Below are 19,537 nucleotides of genomic sequence, written 5' to 3'. Positions count from 1 at the left end.
TATCTCAGATTCTCCAGCATCTGCAGTTCCTGCTATCATTGCAATTATCTCAGTGTTTTAACACACCCACACCAGCAGGATGTAAGATCAACCAAAATACATTTGAATAAAACGACTGGCAGTTAAGAAAAAAAACAATAGGCTATGTTTTCATAAAATAAAGAGCTGCAGATGCTGGAGATCTGAAACGAACGCAGAAATTGCTTTGAAACTCAGGAGATCTGGCAGTGTGGAGAAAGCAGAGTTAACTTTTCAAGTCTGGTGATTCTTCAGAACAGATAGCAGCTCAGGAAAAGGTGGTCTTTGTGATGAAAACAAGATTGGAGGTGGTGGGAAGAGGTGAGGGGATAATAGGTGGAGACTTAGCTCAGAAAGAGATATGAAAGGGGTAGGCAAATGAGGTGATTATTGGTGGTTGGTCAAGGTGGAAGAAAAGCTGAGTAAGTGATAATGAGAGTTATGAATGGAACAGAATGGGAAAGCTGTGCTGAAAGTAACCCTTGCCTGACATGTGGGATTGGGTTAAAAAACATGTAAGGACAGGCAGCACGGTGGCTCAGTAGTTGGCACTGCTGCCTCATTGCTCCAGGAACCCAGGTTCAACTCCAGCTTTGAGTGACTGTGTGGTGTTTGCACAATCTCTCTGAATCAATGTGGATTTCTACCAGGTGCTCTGGTTTCCTCCCACAGTCCAAATATGTGCAGGTTAGGTGGGTTGGCCATGGTAAGTTCTGTAGTGTCCAGGGATATGCAAGTTAGGTGATTTAGCCATGGTTTAAAACGCCATGAGCAGTTACAGGGATTGGGTGTGGTGGGCACAAGGTGGATCTGGGTGGGATGCTTTTCGGAGGGGCAGTGCAGACTCGATGGTCCTAAATGGCCTGTATCTGCACTGTAGGGATTCTATGACAGGGTAAAGTAAAGGGGTCTTTTTCAGGATGGCAGCCGATGACTAGTGGACTTCTGCAAGGGTCCATGTTAGTACCACGACTATTCACGTTATACATTTATGAACTGGACAAAGGAACTGAGTCCATTGTTGCTAAGTTTGCAGATGACATAAAGATAGGTGGAGGGACAGGTGGTTTTGAAGAAATAGGCAGGTTGCAGAAGAACCTGGACAGGTTAGGAGCATGGGCAAAGAAGTGGCAGATGGAATACAATGTGAGAAAGTTTGAGGTTATGCACTTTTTTGGAAGAATAGAGAAGTAGACTATTTTCTAAACTGGGAAAGGGTTCAGTAATCTAAGCACAAAGAGACTTGGGAGTCCTAGTTCAGGAGTCTCTTAAGGTTAACATGTTGGTGCTGCATAAAGCTCTAGTCAGGCTGCATTTGGAATATTGTGAGCAGTTTTGGGCCACATATCTAGGAAGGAAGTGTTGTCTTTGGAGGGGGTCCAGAGGAGGTTCACAAGAATGATCCCAGGATGAAGGGTTTGTCATATGAAGAGCAGTTGAGGACTCTGGGTCCATACTCAATGGAGTTTAGAAGAGGGAATTTATTGAAACTTACAGAGTATTGGACAGACTGGATACGGAGAAGATGTTTCCACTAATTGGAGAAAGTAGGACCAGAGAGCACAGCTTTAGAACTGAGACGAAGAGGAATTTCTTCAGCCAGAGGGTAGTGAATCTGTGGAACTCATTGCCACGGAAGGCTGTGGAAGTCAAGTCATTGAGTGTATTTAAGGCAGCTGCTAGGATCTTTGTTAGCAAAGGGCTCAAGGGTTATGGAGAGAAGGTAGGAGAATGGGTTTGAGAAACATATCAGCCAGTTTATTTGGATTTTAGTAAAGCCGCTGACAAGGTTCAGCATGGTAGACTAATTAGTAAAGTTAAATTACAGGTGATTCAGGGTGAGCTTGCCAGTTGGATACATAATTGGCTTAAAGATGTGACAGACAGAGAGTAATGGTGGGTTGCTTTTCAGACTGTGACCAGCAGTGTTCCACAGGGATCAATTCTGGACCCTCTTTTGTTGTCATTTATGTAAATGATTTGGATGAGAATAAAGAAGGCATGGTTAGTAAGTTTGCGGATGACACCAAAATTGCTGGCATGCTAGATATTGAAGAAGATTTTCTAAAATTATAAAGGGATCTTAATCAAATGGGTCAATGGGCTGAAAAATGGCACGTGGAGTTCAATCTGGATAAATGTGGGGTATTGCATTTTGATACAACAAACAAGGGTAGGGCTTATACAATTAATGGTAGGGCCTTTGGTAGTGTTGTAGAACAGAAGGACCCAAGGGTGCAGGGACATAATTCTTTAAAGTTTGTGCCCCATGTAGACAGGAATGTTCAAAAGTCATATGGCACCCTTATCTTCATCGCTCGGTCCTTCGAGTATAGGAGTTGGGATGTTATTTTGAGGTTGTACAGGACATGGGTGAGGCCTCTTCTGGAATATTGTGTCCAGTTCTAGTTGTACAGTTACAGGCAGGATATTATCAAGCTGCATGTTGCCTGGTATGGAAGGCTTGAGTTATAAAGAAAGGTAAGGCTTGGGATAACACAGTGTGGAGCTGGAGGAACTCAGCAGGCCAGGTAGCATCAGAGGAGCTGATGTTTCAGGTCGGGACCCTTCAGAAAAATGATGCTGTCTGGCCTGCTGTGTTCCTCCAGCTCCACACTGTGTTATCTCAGACTCCAGCATCGGCAGTTCTTACTATCTCTCTTGGATAGGCTGGAACTTTTTCACTGGAGCATAGGAGATTGAAAGGCAACCTGACAGAAGTTAATAAAATAATGAAAGGTATAGATAGAGTTAATGGTAGTTGTCTTTTCCCTAAGATGGGGAATTTCAAGACTAGGAGGCATATTTTTAAGGTGAGAGGTACATAAGAACATAAGAACTAGGAGCAGGAGTAGGCCGTCTGGCCTTTCGAGCCTGCTCCGCCATTCAATAAGATCATGGCTGATCCTTTCATGGGCTCAGATCCACTTACCCACGTTCTCACCGTATCCCTTAATTCCTTTATTGTTCAAAAAAAATCTAGGTAGAGACATTTAAAAAAGATATGAGGCAAATTTTTTATGCAGAGGGTGGTTTGTGTGTGGAATAAACTTCCCGATGAGGTCATGGATGCGTGCACAATTACAACATTTGAAAGACATTTGGATGGATACTTGAATAGAAAAGGTTTGGAGGGATATGGGCCAGGAGCAGGCAGGCGGGAGTAGTTTAGTTTGGGGATTATGTTCAGCATGGACTGGTTGGACCAAAGGGTCTGTTTCTGTGCTGTATGAATCTATGACTCAAGAATCGAAAGGCAAAGCAGATTCAATGGGCTGAATGGCCAAAATCTGCTCCTTTCTCTATCATCTTCAGGAAGACAACGCCCTTTATTTGTATGCAATGCAAGCCATACCAGAGAGCAAATTATCCCAGGCTTTCTCCTTGGACTTTTAAGGAAATGACCATGGATTATTTTTCATCCACAGAATAAATTAAAAGAACTGTTCACACTTCAACAAAGCTTGATTTTTTTTTTATTACAATGCAACTGCCCACAATGACAAATTTTGAGGTTAACTTCAGACGAGGCTTTTGGCTAACCTGCAGGACTTATCATTTATAATTTATTTACTGATTTTGATCGAAGGATATATGTTCCAAGTCAGAATGGTATGTTAAATGGAGGGGATTTCCACACACCTGCTGCTGACCTTGTCCTTCCACATAACTGAAGTGTCAGCTTTGGGCAATGCAATTAAGATATCCCAGTATGGTTCCAACTAAATGGGCAGCCTTAACCTGAGTGCTGTTGAACTTGAATGTTATTGAACGTGTTTTCATTCTCGCAAATAATGCATTTTCAATCATACTCCTGACTCGAACCTTGTAAGCGGAAAACAAGCTTTGTGGAATCAGGAGATGAGTCACTCAGTACAAAATGCCACTCTTATAACCAGCCGTGTATGTCTGCAATGTGTTCAGTGAACTGTGAATTATTATTGTTTGCTACGTTCCTTTTAACTTTCGATTCAAATATAGCTAGCAGCAAAGTTTTAGATCACAACAAGATCAAAGGTTAAGTTACTACACAACTATTGATAAAAGTTGTTAAGTAAAAATGTGATTCTGTTATTAGATTAAGAACAGATACAAAGCTTAAAAGTAAATATAGGCAAAAAATTATTTGTAAAGATCACATCAGTTTAATTATCATTGCAGGTTCATGAGTTGCTTCAAGATTTTCTCCTTTGAAGTGAAGGATTTGCAAAACTGAAGTCAGAATTTAGCAGCTGTGATTGCTTCATTAGTTGAATAGTTGGAGGCTGCTTGCACAGGCAAACTAAATAAGTAGAGCAGGCTTAGAGAAAGAGAGAGAGAGAGAAAATATATCATGTTGCTCCCTCGTTCTGCATCTGCAAATTGATTCCAGCACTTGTGGATCGTCTAGAGTCTTCCAGCTGTTGTTCATTTCTGAATCACTGAAACTGACAAATATATTTTCTGAACATGATGCTTCTCAGAAACTTTCCTAAGAAATTCTGTCTTCAAAATAAAGTTTCACAGATTTACACAGGTCAAACCTAAGATGGCTGCTATGTAAACTATTGATAAATCAGGCCCACAAAGCAATCACTACGGTTGGAATTCCTTATGGGAATTCTCACTATTTATTCTTGTCTTAAAAGCCTTGAATTCTCATTCCTCTAAAAATGTTGTGTTGTCCAAAAGGGCAATCAACTTCCAAATGGCTCCTTTCTAGTTGCTCTTCAGATAACATACAACTTTGGACTCTGTTTTGGCTTATTGAAATTAATCAACAAGGACAACCATGTGACTCCTGGCAGCCATTGTTATATGTTGTATTTCAACAGGCAAAATAGTCTTCTTTTTAAAACATGCAATATTATATATAGACAGTCATGACTCCATCCTCTGGCCTACTTTTGTAGCCATGCTATTTGTGTGCTGGTCCAACTATTTTTCAGTTCAAAGATGACCCTTGGGAGTTTGTAGGAGGGAGACTGAGCAGTGATAATTCTGTTCAATATTACAGAAAGGTGGCTAGATTGTCTGCTGTTGGCAATGATCATTGATTGGATTTTCTGTGGCGTTCTAGCCTGAATCTCGAGTACAGTCTGCTTCACTATCTGAGAATTCCAAAAATTATTGAACTCTGTGCAATCATCAGCAAGCATCCCAACTTCTCATCTCATGATGGAGGGAAGATCATTAATGAAGCGGCTGGAGAAGGGTCAAGGCAATTACCCAGAGGAGCTCTTGCAAAGATACCCCAGAGCTTAGTTAGGGCTAAATCAACCACAATTTATTTTCCTTTGGCATGATTCTGACCAAAGGAGAGTTTTACCCCTGTTCCCATTGACTTCAGCTGACTCCGATCTCTTAATGTCACCCTCATTGAAATGATGCCAAAGGCAATCACTTTCCTTGTGGAATTCAAGGCATTTTCCCACGTTTGCATCAAGGCTGTAATGAATTATGGAGTTCAGTTGCTCTGATGAAGCCCAAGTTGAGTGATGGTGAGCAGTTTATTGTTAAGTGCCATTTGCTAATACTATTAAGGATTTCTTCCATCATTTCGCTGATGACTAAGAATAGGCTAGCAAGGCAAGAACTGGGTGGTTTTGATTTGTCTGCAATTTTTTTTGCCAAGTTATACTATGCAATTTTCCACATTCCGAGTAAATGCCAGTGTTATAGTTGAACTGGGACAGCTTGGCTTGAGATGGGTTCAATGCTTCAGGACTGCAGTAGGGATGATTCCAGCGACTGCAGCTTTCATCATATCAGCCTGTTCTATCATCAAATTGTCTGAAGACAGCCAATTATGATGCTGGGGGTCTTAATAAGGGACCAAGATACAACATCCACTGCAAATTGTGGAGAGAACCAGATTGAAAGAATGGACACAGGTTACATGATATCAAACATGGTCATTGTGTTTCCTTCTGTGGCTGGTGCTTAAAGACGTTGGGCAGAATTTCTACATTGACACTAGTTAGTACCTGTTATCATTTTGAGCAAATGGGATATTACAGAAGGCAAAGTGGAGAAAAGTCAGAAGATTGCCCACCTTGTAGATCAGGCCACTTATTACTTTGTGACAACTAAATAGGCAATTTGCTGTTTTTCAAACAGCTGGCACAATTTACCAATGGTCATATGGCCTTCATATGGGCGTGGGAATCACAGCAGGGCTGTCTTGTGGCTTTCGGGCAGGGCTCCAGTCAGCACCAGAAGTGCACATTGAGAAGCACAAAACTGCTTCATAATCTGCAGGAGAGGTCAGACCAGTCAGCTTCTAATTAAAGATTGTAACAAATAAAAAGCAAAAAGTTCAGAAGGTAATAGGGAAGGTAAATGGAATGTTGCTCTTTTTATCAAAGAGAATCGGGTATAAAAATAGGAAAGTTTTGCTACAACTATACAAGGCTCTAAGGTTTTGGGGCGGGGGAATGGAGGTTGGGTCAGGATTAAAGAGTCACAGAGTAGTACAATACGGAAACAGACCCTTTGCTCCAACTCATCCGCACTGACCAGCTATTCTAAACTGATCTAATCTGATTTGCCAGTAGTTGGCCCATATTCCTTGAAATCTTTCCTATTCATCTACCCATCCAGATGCCTTTTAAATATGATAATTGCGGCCACCTCTACCACTTCCTCCAGCATTTCATTCCATACATGCACCACACTCTGCGTGAAAAAGTTACATGTCAAGACCCTTCTAAATCTTTTCCCTTGCACCTTAAACCTTCTAGCTTTGGACTCCCCTACCTGGGAAAAAGACTTTGGCTATGCATCTCGTCCATGCCCCTCATGATTTTATAAACCTCTATTAGGTCACCCCTCAGCCTCCAATGCTCCAGTGAAAATAGCCCCAGCCTATTCAGCGTATCCCTCAAACCCTCAAATCCCAGCAACATCCTTGTAAATCTTTTTTGAACCCTTTCAAGTTTAACAACATCTTTCCTATAGCAGGGAGACCAGAATTGAATGCAGTATTCCAAAAGGGGCCTAACTAATGTCCTGTACAGCTGTAATGTGATGTACCAACTCCTAGACTCAAAGCATTTACCAATGATGGCAAGTGTACCAAACGCCTTCTTCATCATTCTGTATACCAGCAACTCCACTTTCATGGAACTAGGCACCTGCACCCCGACGTCGCTTTGTTCAGTAACACTCTCCAGGACCTACCATTAACTGTGTAAGTCTTACCCTGGTTTGCCTTTCCAAATAGGTTGGATGAAAGGAAGTGGGTGTCAGGTCCTGGGAGTGCTGGAGGGGGTCTGGGTAAGCTGTAGTTGAGAGTACATGAGATAAGTATGGGGTCAGGATTTAGACTCCATACTTGATGGTCTACTTCTTCCTGAACAGTATTTTAGTTAATTTCATTGCAGCTGTGCAGAGTGTTTGATTTAAATGGAGACTTTCAGAGTGTTCCACGCATAGGAGAATTGCCTGGAAGAAAATTCAGTTTCCTACAATTCCTTTGGAATATGTTGGAATTTGGATTGGACAGGCCCCCCATGCACAACTCCAAACTATGCTACATAATGACTGTCTGTCCAGCGAAGAATCTGCCCCCTCATTACTGATTTTGTCCCACATGATAATTTGTGCAAATGTCATAAATATCAGTATAATTTAAATTGCTGAGATTTAGATAGTTTTTCTTCTAGCTTTACTGGAATAATTTTACATTCATTTGAAAATTGAGAAATTCTAATATTTCTCTTTAATAAATATTAAGCATTCATATAATTAATATTCGTGCAGCATGACAAATAAAATTCTGTCATCTCATATAGGATTTATAATTGTGTGTTATAAAGACACAAATATGTTGCAGAGTGTTCTGTCTTTTACATTAACTTAGCAAAGTAGAGAACGACTGCAGAGAGCAAGAACAAAGGAACCCACTGATAAGTTTAGAGGCTGCCTAAATCCACCAAATCCCCACTCTTGAGGAAAATATTGGGTTTCCCAATGCTCAAAAACCACAGATAAGTAGACTTCAAGCTCAAAGTGGAATAACAAGCAGGCACACAGCCTCATTACTCAGTTTATCAAGTTCCAGCCTGCCTTCTTGATCAGCGCTGTTTAGCTGCCCACCATCAAGCTTTAGTTGAAGCTGGAAGTGAATAGATTGGTGGTAGGTTTTGGTTTTGTTTCTAAAACATTTTAACCCATCAACTGAAGCCTAACCCAAGTTTTAAAAATAAAGTTTTACTTCTCGTTTTGTTTCCAAATATGAATTTTTAACCACAATTTCCTCCTAAAATCAAAACTGAAGAATAATGGAACTAGCAAAGCACAGTACTAAACCGGGGGTGGATGGGCCTGTCGTCACAAGGGAGCACATTAAACGAAGCTGTGAATGCTGCTTGCAGCCTCGCATTCAAAGGCACTCAGTGCCCGATCAAGGCACCTGGCATCAGGACAGAGGGTCTACTTAGCACCACACCCACTGCTCCTACTGCCAACCCCTAACCTCTAATGCACTTAACTTGAACAGAAGACAGAGAAAAGGTAGCATTTCTAACCTAGTAATATTCAGCTTAAACTATAGCCTTCAAAGCACACACTGTCATTCCCAATTGACAGACAAAAGACGAAGGTGTATTATTGGTCAAAAAATATTATGGACAAGGTTAAAAAAATGCAAAGATCAAAAGTCCAGACCACAAGGTGCAAGTTATTTTCCTCTCAGTTGTTTTGATTTTAGCAATGATGCCATGCTGTTGGCTGTAGGGCAACTGCATTCATTGTCTTGATAGTTGATCCGGTGGACCTGGGATTCTTCTTGTTTTAGAATTCTTTATTTTAAGTTTCTTGATTTTCTTGCCTTTCTCCCACATGAAGATAGAGGCAGAGATAGAAACATTCTCCCTGAATGTTCTGGAATTTTCTCTACTCTTCTGCCTCTGTTGCAATTACAGCTTTTTTGAAAAAAAATTTTATGGATTAACCAATCAGGGGGCTGTTTTAAGGCAGCTTTTCCTTAACTTGAAAGATTCTCGGTGCTGTTCAGTCTCACTGCTTCGAGAAGCAACATTGTACCACACCGCTTAACAGTATGCGGCTCTTGAACTTTTAAGTTGCAAAGCTCTCCTGTTATCTCAGTTAAAGAAGCCCAACATCCATTTCAGTTCATAGTTCCAAGAAAAGAAAATATATGGTCTCTTGCTTCACTGGCAGTACTGGTCATATAAACTGGCTACAACACAGAAGTAGTGATGAATTCTGCGCTCTCTGATCTGTAAGAGTATGAGAGAAATCTTAATGTAATATATCAACAAATGAAGGGTCAGGTATTACAGGATTTACTTCTGGAAATGATAAACAAGACCTGATAGAAACATGTTACCAAATTCACCCTGGGTGTGTCCCTGATGAGGAATCTTTGAATGGGGAAGAGGCACCTATCCTTTAACACAAATGAAGAATCGACATAATGCCAATCAAACTCTTGGAAAAGCTGTGAAATTCTCTGGATATGGACTGAAATGGGGAGAAATTTCTTCACTCAGGGGGTGATGAACCCATGAAGAAGGTTCCAAAGGCCATATCATTTAATATGTTTAAGAAATAAATTGATCCATTTTTAGGGGGTTAAAGGTGCTAAGGGATATGGGCTGAGATAGAGCATCAGAATGGTGGAACTGGCTTGATGGGCCAAATGGCCTGTTTCTCCTCTTATTTCCTATTTTCTATCTCACATTACAAAATTGCTCAAAGTGTTCAAATCTGATACATTGAATGAATTAGATGCCCTCTGCTGATCAATCTTGTTGCCAATGATGCTTCTTTGTGGCATCATGCCAACACTTTAAGATGGTGCTTCCGTCCTTTTTCTCATTTTCTCTTGTTGGCCGAGGCAGCCATCTTTGAGCCTTTTTCACTAACAGGCTTAGACCAAGCTTTAGCCTTCCAAAAAAACCACCCCTGGAGCTGTATTGTATATCCTTGCATGCAGGCTGGCCTATTTCAAAGGTTAGCCCTTGCTCTAATTGCAATATTTCCAAGGTATATTTCCAGAGCTCAAAACAGCTCAACTCTCAAAGTTTTATCGCCGTATGAATTGTGGGCAGAATCATATAGAGGCCCATGTGGACTATGTTGAGACATGTGGTAGAATCATGTAAGAAAGCCATTGAGGTCTATCTCAGTGATGGAAACAATTCAATACATTTTTTAACTGAGTTCTGATGTCAAGGCAGGATTCTCACTCGGTAAATATCCATATGAATGAACGATAATGTTGCTGAAAGTTAAGGAAATTCTGTTCCATTATCTCAGAGCAATGCCAGCTGCTGGGCAAAGACATACACTTGAACGTCTGGGTGGCAATTCCATCCTCATCGCCATCAAGGTTACAATAGCCCTTAATTCTGAAGTTTCATTTCAGGAAGCAACTGGGAATCTCTGCAGCATCTTCCAATTCTCCGTTTCATAAGTGAATCCAAAACATTACTGGTTCCTTTTCACAATAGCTTACTTCCTCATTAGCTTCAACCTTGGTGAGATAATCAACCATCACTCACTTCCCCCGGCGCAGAGGATTGTACTCACATTGCTTTCAAAATATCTTCTGTTTATCATGAACCAGCAACATTTGTGAACAGGAAAGCATTTGGAGGTCTGTACCAGATTTTCTGTATGTGTCTCATAGATACTGGAGAACTCACAGGTGCCTGCCTCTTTCAACCTATTCAGGGATAGAATCATGGAGTCATACAGCATGGAAACAGATCCTTTGGTCCAACTAGTCCATGCTGAACATAATCCCAAATTAAACTAGTCCTACCTGCCTGGTCCTGGCCCATATCCCTCCAAACCATTCCTATTCATGTACTTATCCAAATGTCATTTTCAGTGTTGTAATTGTACCCATCTCCACCACTTCCTCAGAAAGTTCATTCCACCTCTGTGTAAAAAAATTGCCCCTCATGTCTTTTTTAAATCTCTCTCCTCTCACCTTAAAAACGTGCCCCCTTGTCTTTAAATTCCCCACCCTAGGGAAAAGACAACTACCATTAACTCTATCTGTACCTCTCATTATTTTATAAACTTCTATCAAGTCAACTCTCAACCTCCAATGCTCCAGTGAAAAAAGTCCCAGCCCATCCAGCCTTTCTTTATAACTCATGACTGCTGGAAGACAAATGTTATCCCTTCCAAACCTCGCTCATGTCATATATTAACAAAGCATAGACAGACACAGGATTAAAGTATGTCCATACTGCTACCAGGGTCAAATTGGAATCGACCGTGGATCTCTTAAAGGTGAGCTTTCAATGCCCTCACTGCCCCAATGAGTCTTTGCAGTATAGCCTAGACATTGCTGTGCCCTCCACAGTTTGAGCCAAGAAAGGGGGTTTGTCCTGGATGCATTGAAATTGGAAGAGCAGGACCAATCCTCCAAAGATAAAGATGAGGCTGGTAATCAGCTGATTAACCAGGATGACCATCGACAAGAGGAGGACAGGGCAATGTTTCAGTGAGCCCGAGCAACCAGAGACAATAATATTGCCATCCACTTCCAGTATGATTGAACTGAACTCAGACTTCATTTCATAGTAGCAATAATACTAACTTATTGTTACACATGTATTTATGAAAATACAGCAAAATGGCATAATAAGCCAGAACAAAGACAGAAATTGCTGGGAAAGCTCAGCAGGTCTGGCACCACAGCCGGCACTATTTTAATCACATAAATCATAAAAAGAAATCAATCATACAGATCTTGGACAAATTTCATTTTTTATTCCATTCATGGTTTCTTGATTTCCTAAGTGGCTGTGAACGCACCTTACTCCACAGCCACCAAAGCTGCCCATGAGGCCACAACACCACGGAAGAAGCATGCTGAAGTACCCCTGCTGCTGCCGCTGACTGGACCCAGAATGTCACCTCAGCCAAAGCCACCTCATCGCTGCTGCTACTCCAGCCGCTGCCATAGCCAGGAGACTGTCCCAACTCTCCAACACTGGGGCCCATCTCATTTTCTGAGGACCGACCGACATGCAAATTAACCCCCGAGTGTCGAGAGGTCATTCATTCGAGGGATCATTCACTCTTGTCGCTGTTGTAGATGCTGCCAAAACATCAGAGAAAAAGAACGGACCTCAATTCATCGACACTGGAACAGTTACTCCAACTGTGACTGCCATGGCCACAAGGAATGGACCAGATCTGCCAGCCAACAGCTCCCCATAACCTCTCTCCACCAGCACAGCCACAGAAAGAAGAAAAGATGAATTTGATTCGAAAGTTAAATGAAGAAAATTAAAAGAGAAAGAAGGATGCGTTTGGCTATACGAGAGGTAGTGGAATACCTCCTGTCCTGCCATCATTTCACTGCTCGTTCAGTTACATTACTGAATCAGCTGATCCTTACTTAGTGTAAAGTACATGTCCAACTTGTTGATTTGTCATTTGTCAGTTTTGTCTTGCAGGTTAAATGTTACATTCTCCATTTTAAAGTGTCAATGATATCTTCAGTTGAACCAATGTTAAAGGAGCTATGCTAACTTGCCCTGTATCATCATTAAGGAAAAAGCAGCAGCAAAACAGCATACTTGCATCACATAGTGCTGAAGTTGCGGTGCTAAATCTTAAAGGATATGTACATGTAAAGGCATATATATCTTCTGTAGTCCAGTATCTCATATTAGCACCAGGTTGGCATGGATCAAAGAGACCCTGTTTTCTGGTTGGCCAAATTGATTGGAAAATTTGGGCAGTTGTCCCCTGGTGTCCTTTGATCATTTTTTCTTCTGTATCCCTTCAATGCTTTTGAGTGTGTAAAGACTGTTTCATTACCTTGATATGCTTCTGCATCCTTTAAGATAGTGTTTAATTTGTTAGAGGTTGTATTTTGTGCAGTATTTCTCTCCAGACCATTGTGCTATGAGGGACAGTGAACATGTGAGCTGCACATTGAACATCTCTCAGTCCTCAATGTCAATGCATCCACTTCATAAGCTGATACATAGGAAGAGTGTTACCCTTTAGAGACGTGTGAAATTATTATTGATTCTGTACTCTCGCCCATAAGGTTTGTCTAAGTGTCAAAGCTGGATGTGAACAAGGCTCTGGCACATTCCTTCAATATTGCTTTCAGCCTCAATGATGTGTCTTCACATTAATGTGGCTGCAATCCCCAAGTTCTTTAATGTTAAAGTTCAAGGATTCCTGGCATATGAGACTATCTGCAGTCACAGACTAGGTTGTCCATGAGAGATGAGCAATGCGTTGTCTTGCATCCTTGGGATTTATGAAGAGGCTCCTCATCTCACACATGGATGTGATTATAACAGGTCCTATAGTGAAAGTAATGCAATAACAGACATTGTAATAGAGAGAGTGATTACTTATTTACAATGATATTGCGCCTGTGAAGAGACCCTGTTTTGTGGTTGGCCAAATTGACTTGGAAAACTTAAGCAGTTGTCCCCTGGTGTCCTTTGGCCAAGTTGGCCCAGGTCTGTTCAGAATCTCCTGTCCAGATGCAGGCTCACCCTCCTTGGATTGAACTGCTGCAGGCTTAGAGATTAATACCCGCATGGTAAAGTGATAGAATGGGGATCCAAACAGATATCTGTCAGCCACTGAGCATTCTGCTGGCATGGGTCTCCAAACTGGCCACCACCCTTCCCATAGAGACAGGCAGATGCTCACAAACCAGAACCACCACAGCAGTGAGGTTATTGATAGGAGGAGAATGTTAGACATTGACACCATTTGTGCTCAGAGACAGTTTTTCTCATTGGCCTTTCTACAGCACCTTGGGTTCAGGAGAACTCAGCATCATCATAACTTTTTGAATGGTTCCTGAGCAGATAGCTACACTGTTGTGTTCAGAAAATACAGCAGAAACATCTTGCCTGCAAAAAGAACACATCCATCTCTCTTTCTCTCCATTCTGGCAAATTCAATGTTGGCATTCATTTCAAGAGGGCTAGAATACAAGAGCAGAGAATTTACTGCTCAGGCTGTACAAGCTCTGGCCAGACTCCATTTATATTATTGTGAGCGGGTGTCGGCCCTGTATCTGAGGAAGGATTGTAGAGGGTGCCAGAGGAAATTTACAAGAATGGTCCTGGAGATGAAGAGCTTGTCACACGAGGAGTGGTTGAGAACTCTGGGTCTGTGGTTGATGGAATTTAGAAGGACAAGGGGGTATCTGATTGAAACTTACAGAGTGCTGAGAGGCATGAATAGAGTTGACATGGAGAAAATGTTTCCATTAGTAAGAGAAAGACCAGGACCTGAGGGCATAGCCTCAGAGTGAAGGGATGACGCTTTAGAAGTGAGTTGAGGAGGAATATCTTCAGCCAGAGAATGGTGGACCTGTGGAACTCATTGTCACAGAGGGCTGTGGAGGCTAAGTCATTGACTATACTTAAGACAAAGATAGATAGATAGATTTGTTATTATTAAGGGATCAAGGGTTATGGAGAAAAAGTGGGAGAATGTGGTTGAGAAATATATCAGCCATGATTGAATGGTAGAGCAGACTCAATGGGCCAAATGGCCTAATTGTGCTCCCATATCTTATGGCCTTCTTTGAGTGCAGAAATGAAAAAAAATTCCCTGACAGCTAGCTTCTCTCTCTCTCTCTGCAAATCCCCTGTTGAAAAGAGACATCGGAGCATCTCAACCAGGGACTGAATGACTGACATATCCGCAACTTTGTGACCTCATCAAAGATTGGAAGGAATTTAAAGCATTCCAAAGGATTTAAAAGAAAAAGTCTCATTGATGCCCACATTCCAGACTACTGCCACGATTGTGTTTCTCTACCTTTTATTCCTCCCTGCCTGCACATAATAATTGGGCTTTGCCTTGTCTCTTTGTTTGTCTGTTTGCATGTGTTCAGGAATTTTAAGAAAAGGATTAGAGTAGAAGTTCAAAAGTAATAAGTTAGCAATTTGTGCCTCTTTTTTGTCATTAGTTAGAAACAATTTTCTTTGTAATTGAAAATCCTGGTGTGCATATTTTTTGAACATGAATTAGATAACTAGATAGAACTTGGCAATTCAGTGGTTTAAATAAATTTTCACATTTATGTTGACTCTGGGAATAGCAGGTTTCATTTCCAGAACCATACTGGATCGTGATAATGCAGATGACAAGAAGGGTTAGCAGCTGTGGTGGATGTGGTTGCAGAAGCCGTTGATGGACATGATGCATGTGATGTTGAAAGTTGCAGTCAATCAACCTTGGAAAGAAACAAGAACAGAAATTGCTGGAGAAACTCAGCAGGTCTGGCAGCATCAGTAGAAAGAAAACAGAGTTAATGTTTCGGATCCAGTGACCCTTCTTCAAAACTTCAGATGCTGCTAGGCTCGCTAAGTTCTGAAGCAATTTCTGATTTTGCTTCAGATTTTCAACATCCGCAGTTAAGAACAAAGAACATAGAACAGTACAGCACAGTACAGGCCCTTCGGTCCACGATGTTGTGCCAACCTATTATCCTACTCTAAGATCAAACTACCCTGCATACTCTACATACCCTACATTTTATTATCGTCCATGTGCCTATCCAAGAGCCACTTAAATGTCCCTAATGTATCTGACTCTACTACCACCGCTGGCAGTGCATTCCACGCACCCACCACTCTCTGTGTGAAGAACCTACCTCTGACATCTCCCCTTTACCTTCTCCAAACACCTTAAAATTATGCCCCCTCATAATAGTCATTTCCGCCCTGGGGAAAAGTCTCTGGCTATCCACTCTATCTATGCCTCGCATCATCTTGTAAACCTCTATCAAGTCACCTCTCATCCTTCTTCGCTCCAGTGAGAAAAGCCCTAGCTCACTCAAACTTTCCTCATAAGACCTGCCCTCTGGTCCAGGCAGCATCCTGGTAAATCTCCTCTGCACCCTCTCTAAAGTTTCCACATCCTTCCTGTAATGAGGCGACCAGAACTGAACACAATATTCCAAGTGTGGTCTAACCAGGGTTTTATAGAGCTGCAGCATAACCTCGCGACTCTTAAACTCAATTCCCCTGCCAATGAAAGCCAACACACCATACACCTCCTTAACAACCCTATCAACTTGGGTGGCAACTTTGAGGGATCTGTGGACATGTACTCCAAGGTTCCTCTGCTCCTCCACACTGACGAGAATCCTGCCGTTAACCCTGTATTCTGCGTTCAAATTCAACCTTCCAAAATGAATCACTTCACACTTTTTTGGGTAGAATTCCATCTGCCACTTCTTTGCCCAACTCTGCATCCTGTCAATGTCCCGTTGCAACCTACAACAGCCCTCCACGCTGTCATCACAACTCCACCAACCTTCGTATCTTCAGCAAACTTACTAACCCAACCTTCTACTTCCTCATCCAAGTCATGTATAAAGATCACAAACAGCAGAGGTCCCAGAACAGATCCCTGTGGAACACCACTGGTCACTGAGCTCCAGGCTGAATATTTTCCATTTACTACCACCCTCTGTCTTCTATTGGACAGCCAATTCTGTATCCAGACAGCCAGATTTCCCTGGATCCCATGCCTCCTTGCTTTCTGAATGAGCCTACCATGTGGAACCTTATCAAATGCCTTGTTAAAATCCATATACGCCACATCCAGTGCTCTACTTTTATCAATGTGTTTTGTCACATCCTCAAAGAATTCAGTAAGGCTTGTGAGGCATAACCTGCCCCTCACAAAGCCATGCTGACTATTTCTAATTAAACTGTGCTATTCCAAATAGTCATAAATACTATCTCTCAGAATCCCTCTTCAATAATTTACCCACCACTTAAGTAAGGCTGACTGGTCTTTAATTCCTAGGATTATCCCTATTCCCTTTCTTGAACATGGGAATAACATTTGCCACCCTCCAATCATCTGGTACTACTCCAGTGGACAGTGAGGACGCAAAGATCATCGCCAAAAGCGCAGCAATTCTCTTCCCTCGCTTCCTGTAGGAACCTTGGGTATATCCCGTCGCCCAGGGGACTTATCTATTGTCATGTTTTTCAAAATTTTAAAACATCCTCCTTCCTAACATTAACCTGTTCGAGCATATCCGCCTGTTTCATGCTGTCCTCACAAATGTCAAGGTCCCTCTCACTGGTGAATACTGAAGCAAAGTATTCATTAAGGACCTCCCCTACCTCTTCCGACTCCACGCACATATTCCCTCCACTATCCCTGATTGGCCGTACCCTCACTCTGGCCATCCTCTTGTTCCTCATACAAGTATAGAACGCCTTGGAGTTTTCCTTAATCCTACCCGCCAAGGCTTTTTCATGCCCCCTTCTAGCTCTCCTAAGACTATTCTTCAATTCCTTCCTGGCTACCTTGTAACCCTCTAGAGCCCTGTCCGATCCTTGCTTCCTCAACCTTAAGTAAGCTTCCTTCTTCCTCTTGATTAGGTGTTCCAATGTCTTGTCATTCAAGGTTCCTTCACCTTACCATCCCTTCCTTGCCTCAGTGGGACAAACCTATCCAGCACTCGTAGCAAGAGCTCCCTAAACAACCTCCACATTTCTGTTGTGCATTTCCCTGTGAACATCTGATCCCAATTTTGCTCCGCAGTTCTTGCCTAATAGCATTGTAATTCCCCTTCCCCAAATTAAATACTTTCCCACACCGTCTGCTCTTATCCCTCTCCATGACTATAGTAAAGGTCAGGGAGTTGTGATCACTATCACTGAAATGCTTTCCCACCGAGAGATCTGACACCAGGCCTGGTTCGTTGCCAAGCACCAAATCCAATATGGCCTCCCCTCTAGTTGGCCTATCTACATATTGAGTCAGAAATCCTTCCTGGATACATCTGACAAAATCTGCTCCATCCAAACTATTTGCACTTAGGAGATTCACACACACACACACTCACTATTACACACACACACTCAGTATTATACACACTCACTATTACATATTGAGTTAAAAATCCTTCCTGGACACATCTGACAAAATCTGCTCCATCCAAACTATTTGCACTTAGGAGATTCTCTCTCTCTCTCTCTCTCTCTCTCTCACAAACACACACAGACACACACACACACACACACACACACACACACTATTAAACACACACTCACTCATTATTGCACACACACACTCACACTATTACACACGCACACACACTCACTATTACGCACACAGGCACTCACTATTACACACACATTCACTATCACAGACACTTACTCACTATTGCACACACACACAGACACCCTCAGTAATTGTGATGATCTGTGACTTTCAGAAGTTATTTTCTCCTGGTTTATTTTTGAAGAGAGGTTGTAAGGCAGAGGCTCCGAGCAATCTATCAGACCCTCTAGAGTAAACAGCTTGGGAGACCTTGGGCTTTTTTTTAATGGTAGGGCCAGCTCTCACACATCAGGATTTCTAAGATTTTAGGTTTTGCTTTAAGCAGAAGCTGTTACGGTCTCAACAGAGTTGGGATCTTCAGAGAATATCTCCTGGATGCCACTCCCTCTGAATTTTCTCTCAATGTTTTTTCCTTCTGGATTGGAGAACTGCATGTGGGAATCTATGTCTGAACTTTCCTTTTGCCAAGGGATGTGTTTATGGGACGTTATTATATTGGAACAGTTAATTAGTAATAGGTACTGTATCCATTATTCTGTTAAGTTTTTCAATAGAGCTAAGTTATTCTAAATTCCTCTTCCTTTGGTTGAATTTTAACAACAGTGTTTAAATAAATTGTGTTTTGCTTAATGTCGAGTAGTTTGACCAGTCACATTGCATCTGGAACAGCCGCTTCACATTTGCCTTTAAAAATAAGAAAAAGTTTGGGTATAGACTACCTTCCTAAAATTTTTTGAGGATGTCTGGTCTGGTGCATAACATAAGATATATGTGCAGTGGCAGAGTCGAGTGAATGATGGCCTTTGAACGTGAAATTTAAAGGGAAGGTGGCATCGTTTACCTTTGTGGGATCATTGACTTATGTTGGACACTTAAAACAGTCCTGACTCATTTTGTTATCATTCCCCAGGCTAGCCTGATCTGGTCGAGTGGCCTCTTTTTACTGTAAACTGAGAAGATTGTCCATCTGTCCGACTGAATTTCTATCTGTCATTCCTTCCACCAGCGTCTCCATGAAGGAGGGGAGCAAGTTTAGTTTTCTTCTGTACCATCTGGTCAGATTTTAGAGACAAGTGTAAGGCATGGTTCTTGGCATGTGGCGTCTAAAGTGGTACCCAGTTGGGCTTTAAAATGGCACCAACATGTCAAAAGCCAGAAGGTCCCAGCAAGAAGCAATGATGAGTATTTGTGTTTCACCAACCACAAGATTTACTGAGTGATGTGCATTCATTTCACCTGTATAAATAACGAGTTGAGAAGCACATGATTGCAAAAGACAACTCACTCTAGGTTTCTGTAGAAACAATGCCATGAAACTCTGGCTTCCATTCATTAATTTTAAATGAGAAAATCCCAGCCCTGCTTGTCACTTTATCAAGCAGTGGAAGGAATTGAAAGCAGTCAAAAGGAACTAAAAGAAAAAAAAATCTCATTGACATGGAAGTTATTGTTATGGTGGCTGTTCCAT

General features: G+C 41.8%; 1 protein-coding gene across 1 annotated transcript in view; it reads right to left on the bottom strand.

Annotated features, from left to right (window-relative positions):
- The window catches only part of LOC125486547 (protein FAM171A2-like), a 45,136-nt gene extending 33,091 nt beyond the window's left edge, over positions 1–12,045 (bottom strand). Inside the window, exon 1 of the mRNA XM_048614392.1 lies at positions 11,805–12,045. Within this exon, the coding sequence (XP_048470349.1) occupies positions 11,805–12,045 (241 nt within the window). The remainder of the gene's footprint in view (positions 1–11,804) is intronic.
- Between the last annotated feature and the right edge of the window lie 7,492 nt (positions 12,046–19,537).

Source organism: Rhincodon typus, chromosome 30 (genome assembly GCF_021869965.1).
Source record: "Rhincodon typus isolate 14 chromosome 30, sRhiTyp1.1, whole genome shotgun sequence".
NCBI lineage: Eukaryota > Metazoa > Chordata > Chondrichthyes > Orectolobiformes > Rhincodontidae > Rhincodon > Rhincodon typus.
Note: the sequence above shows the minus strand (reverse complement) of the source record. Positions and strands in the feature narration are given on the sequence as shown.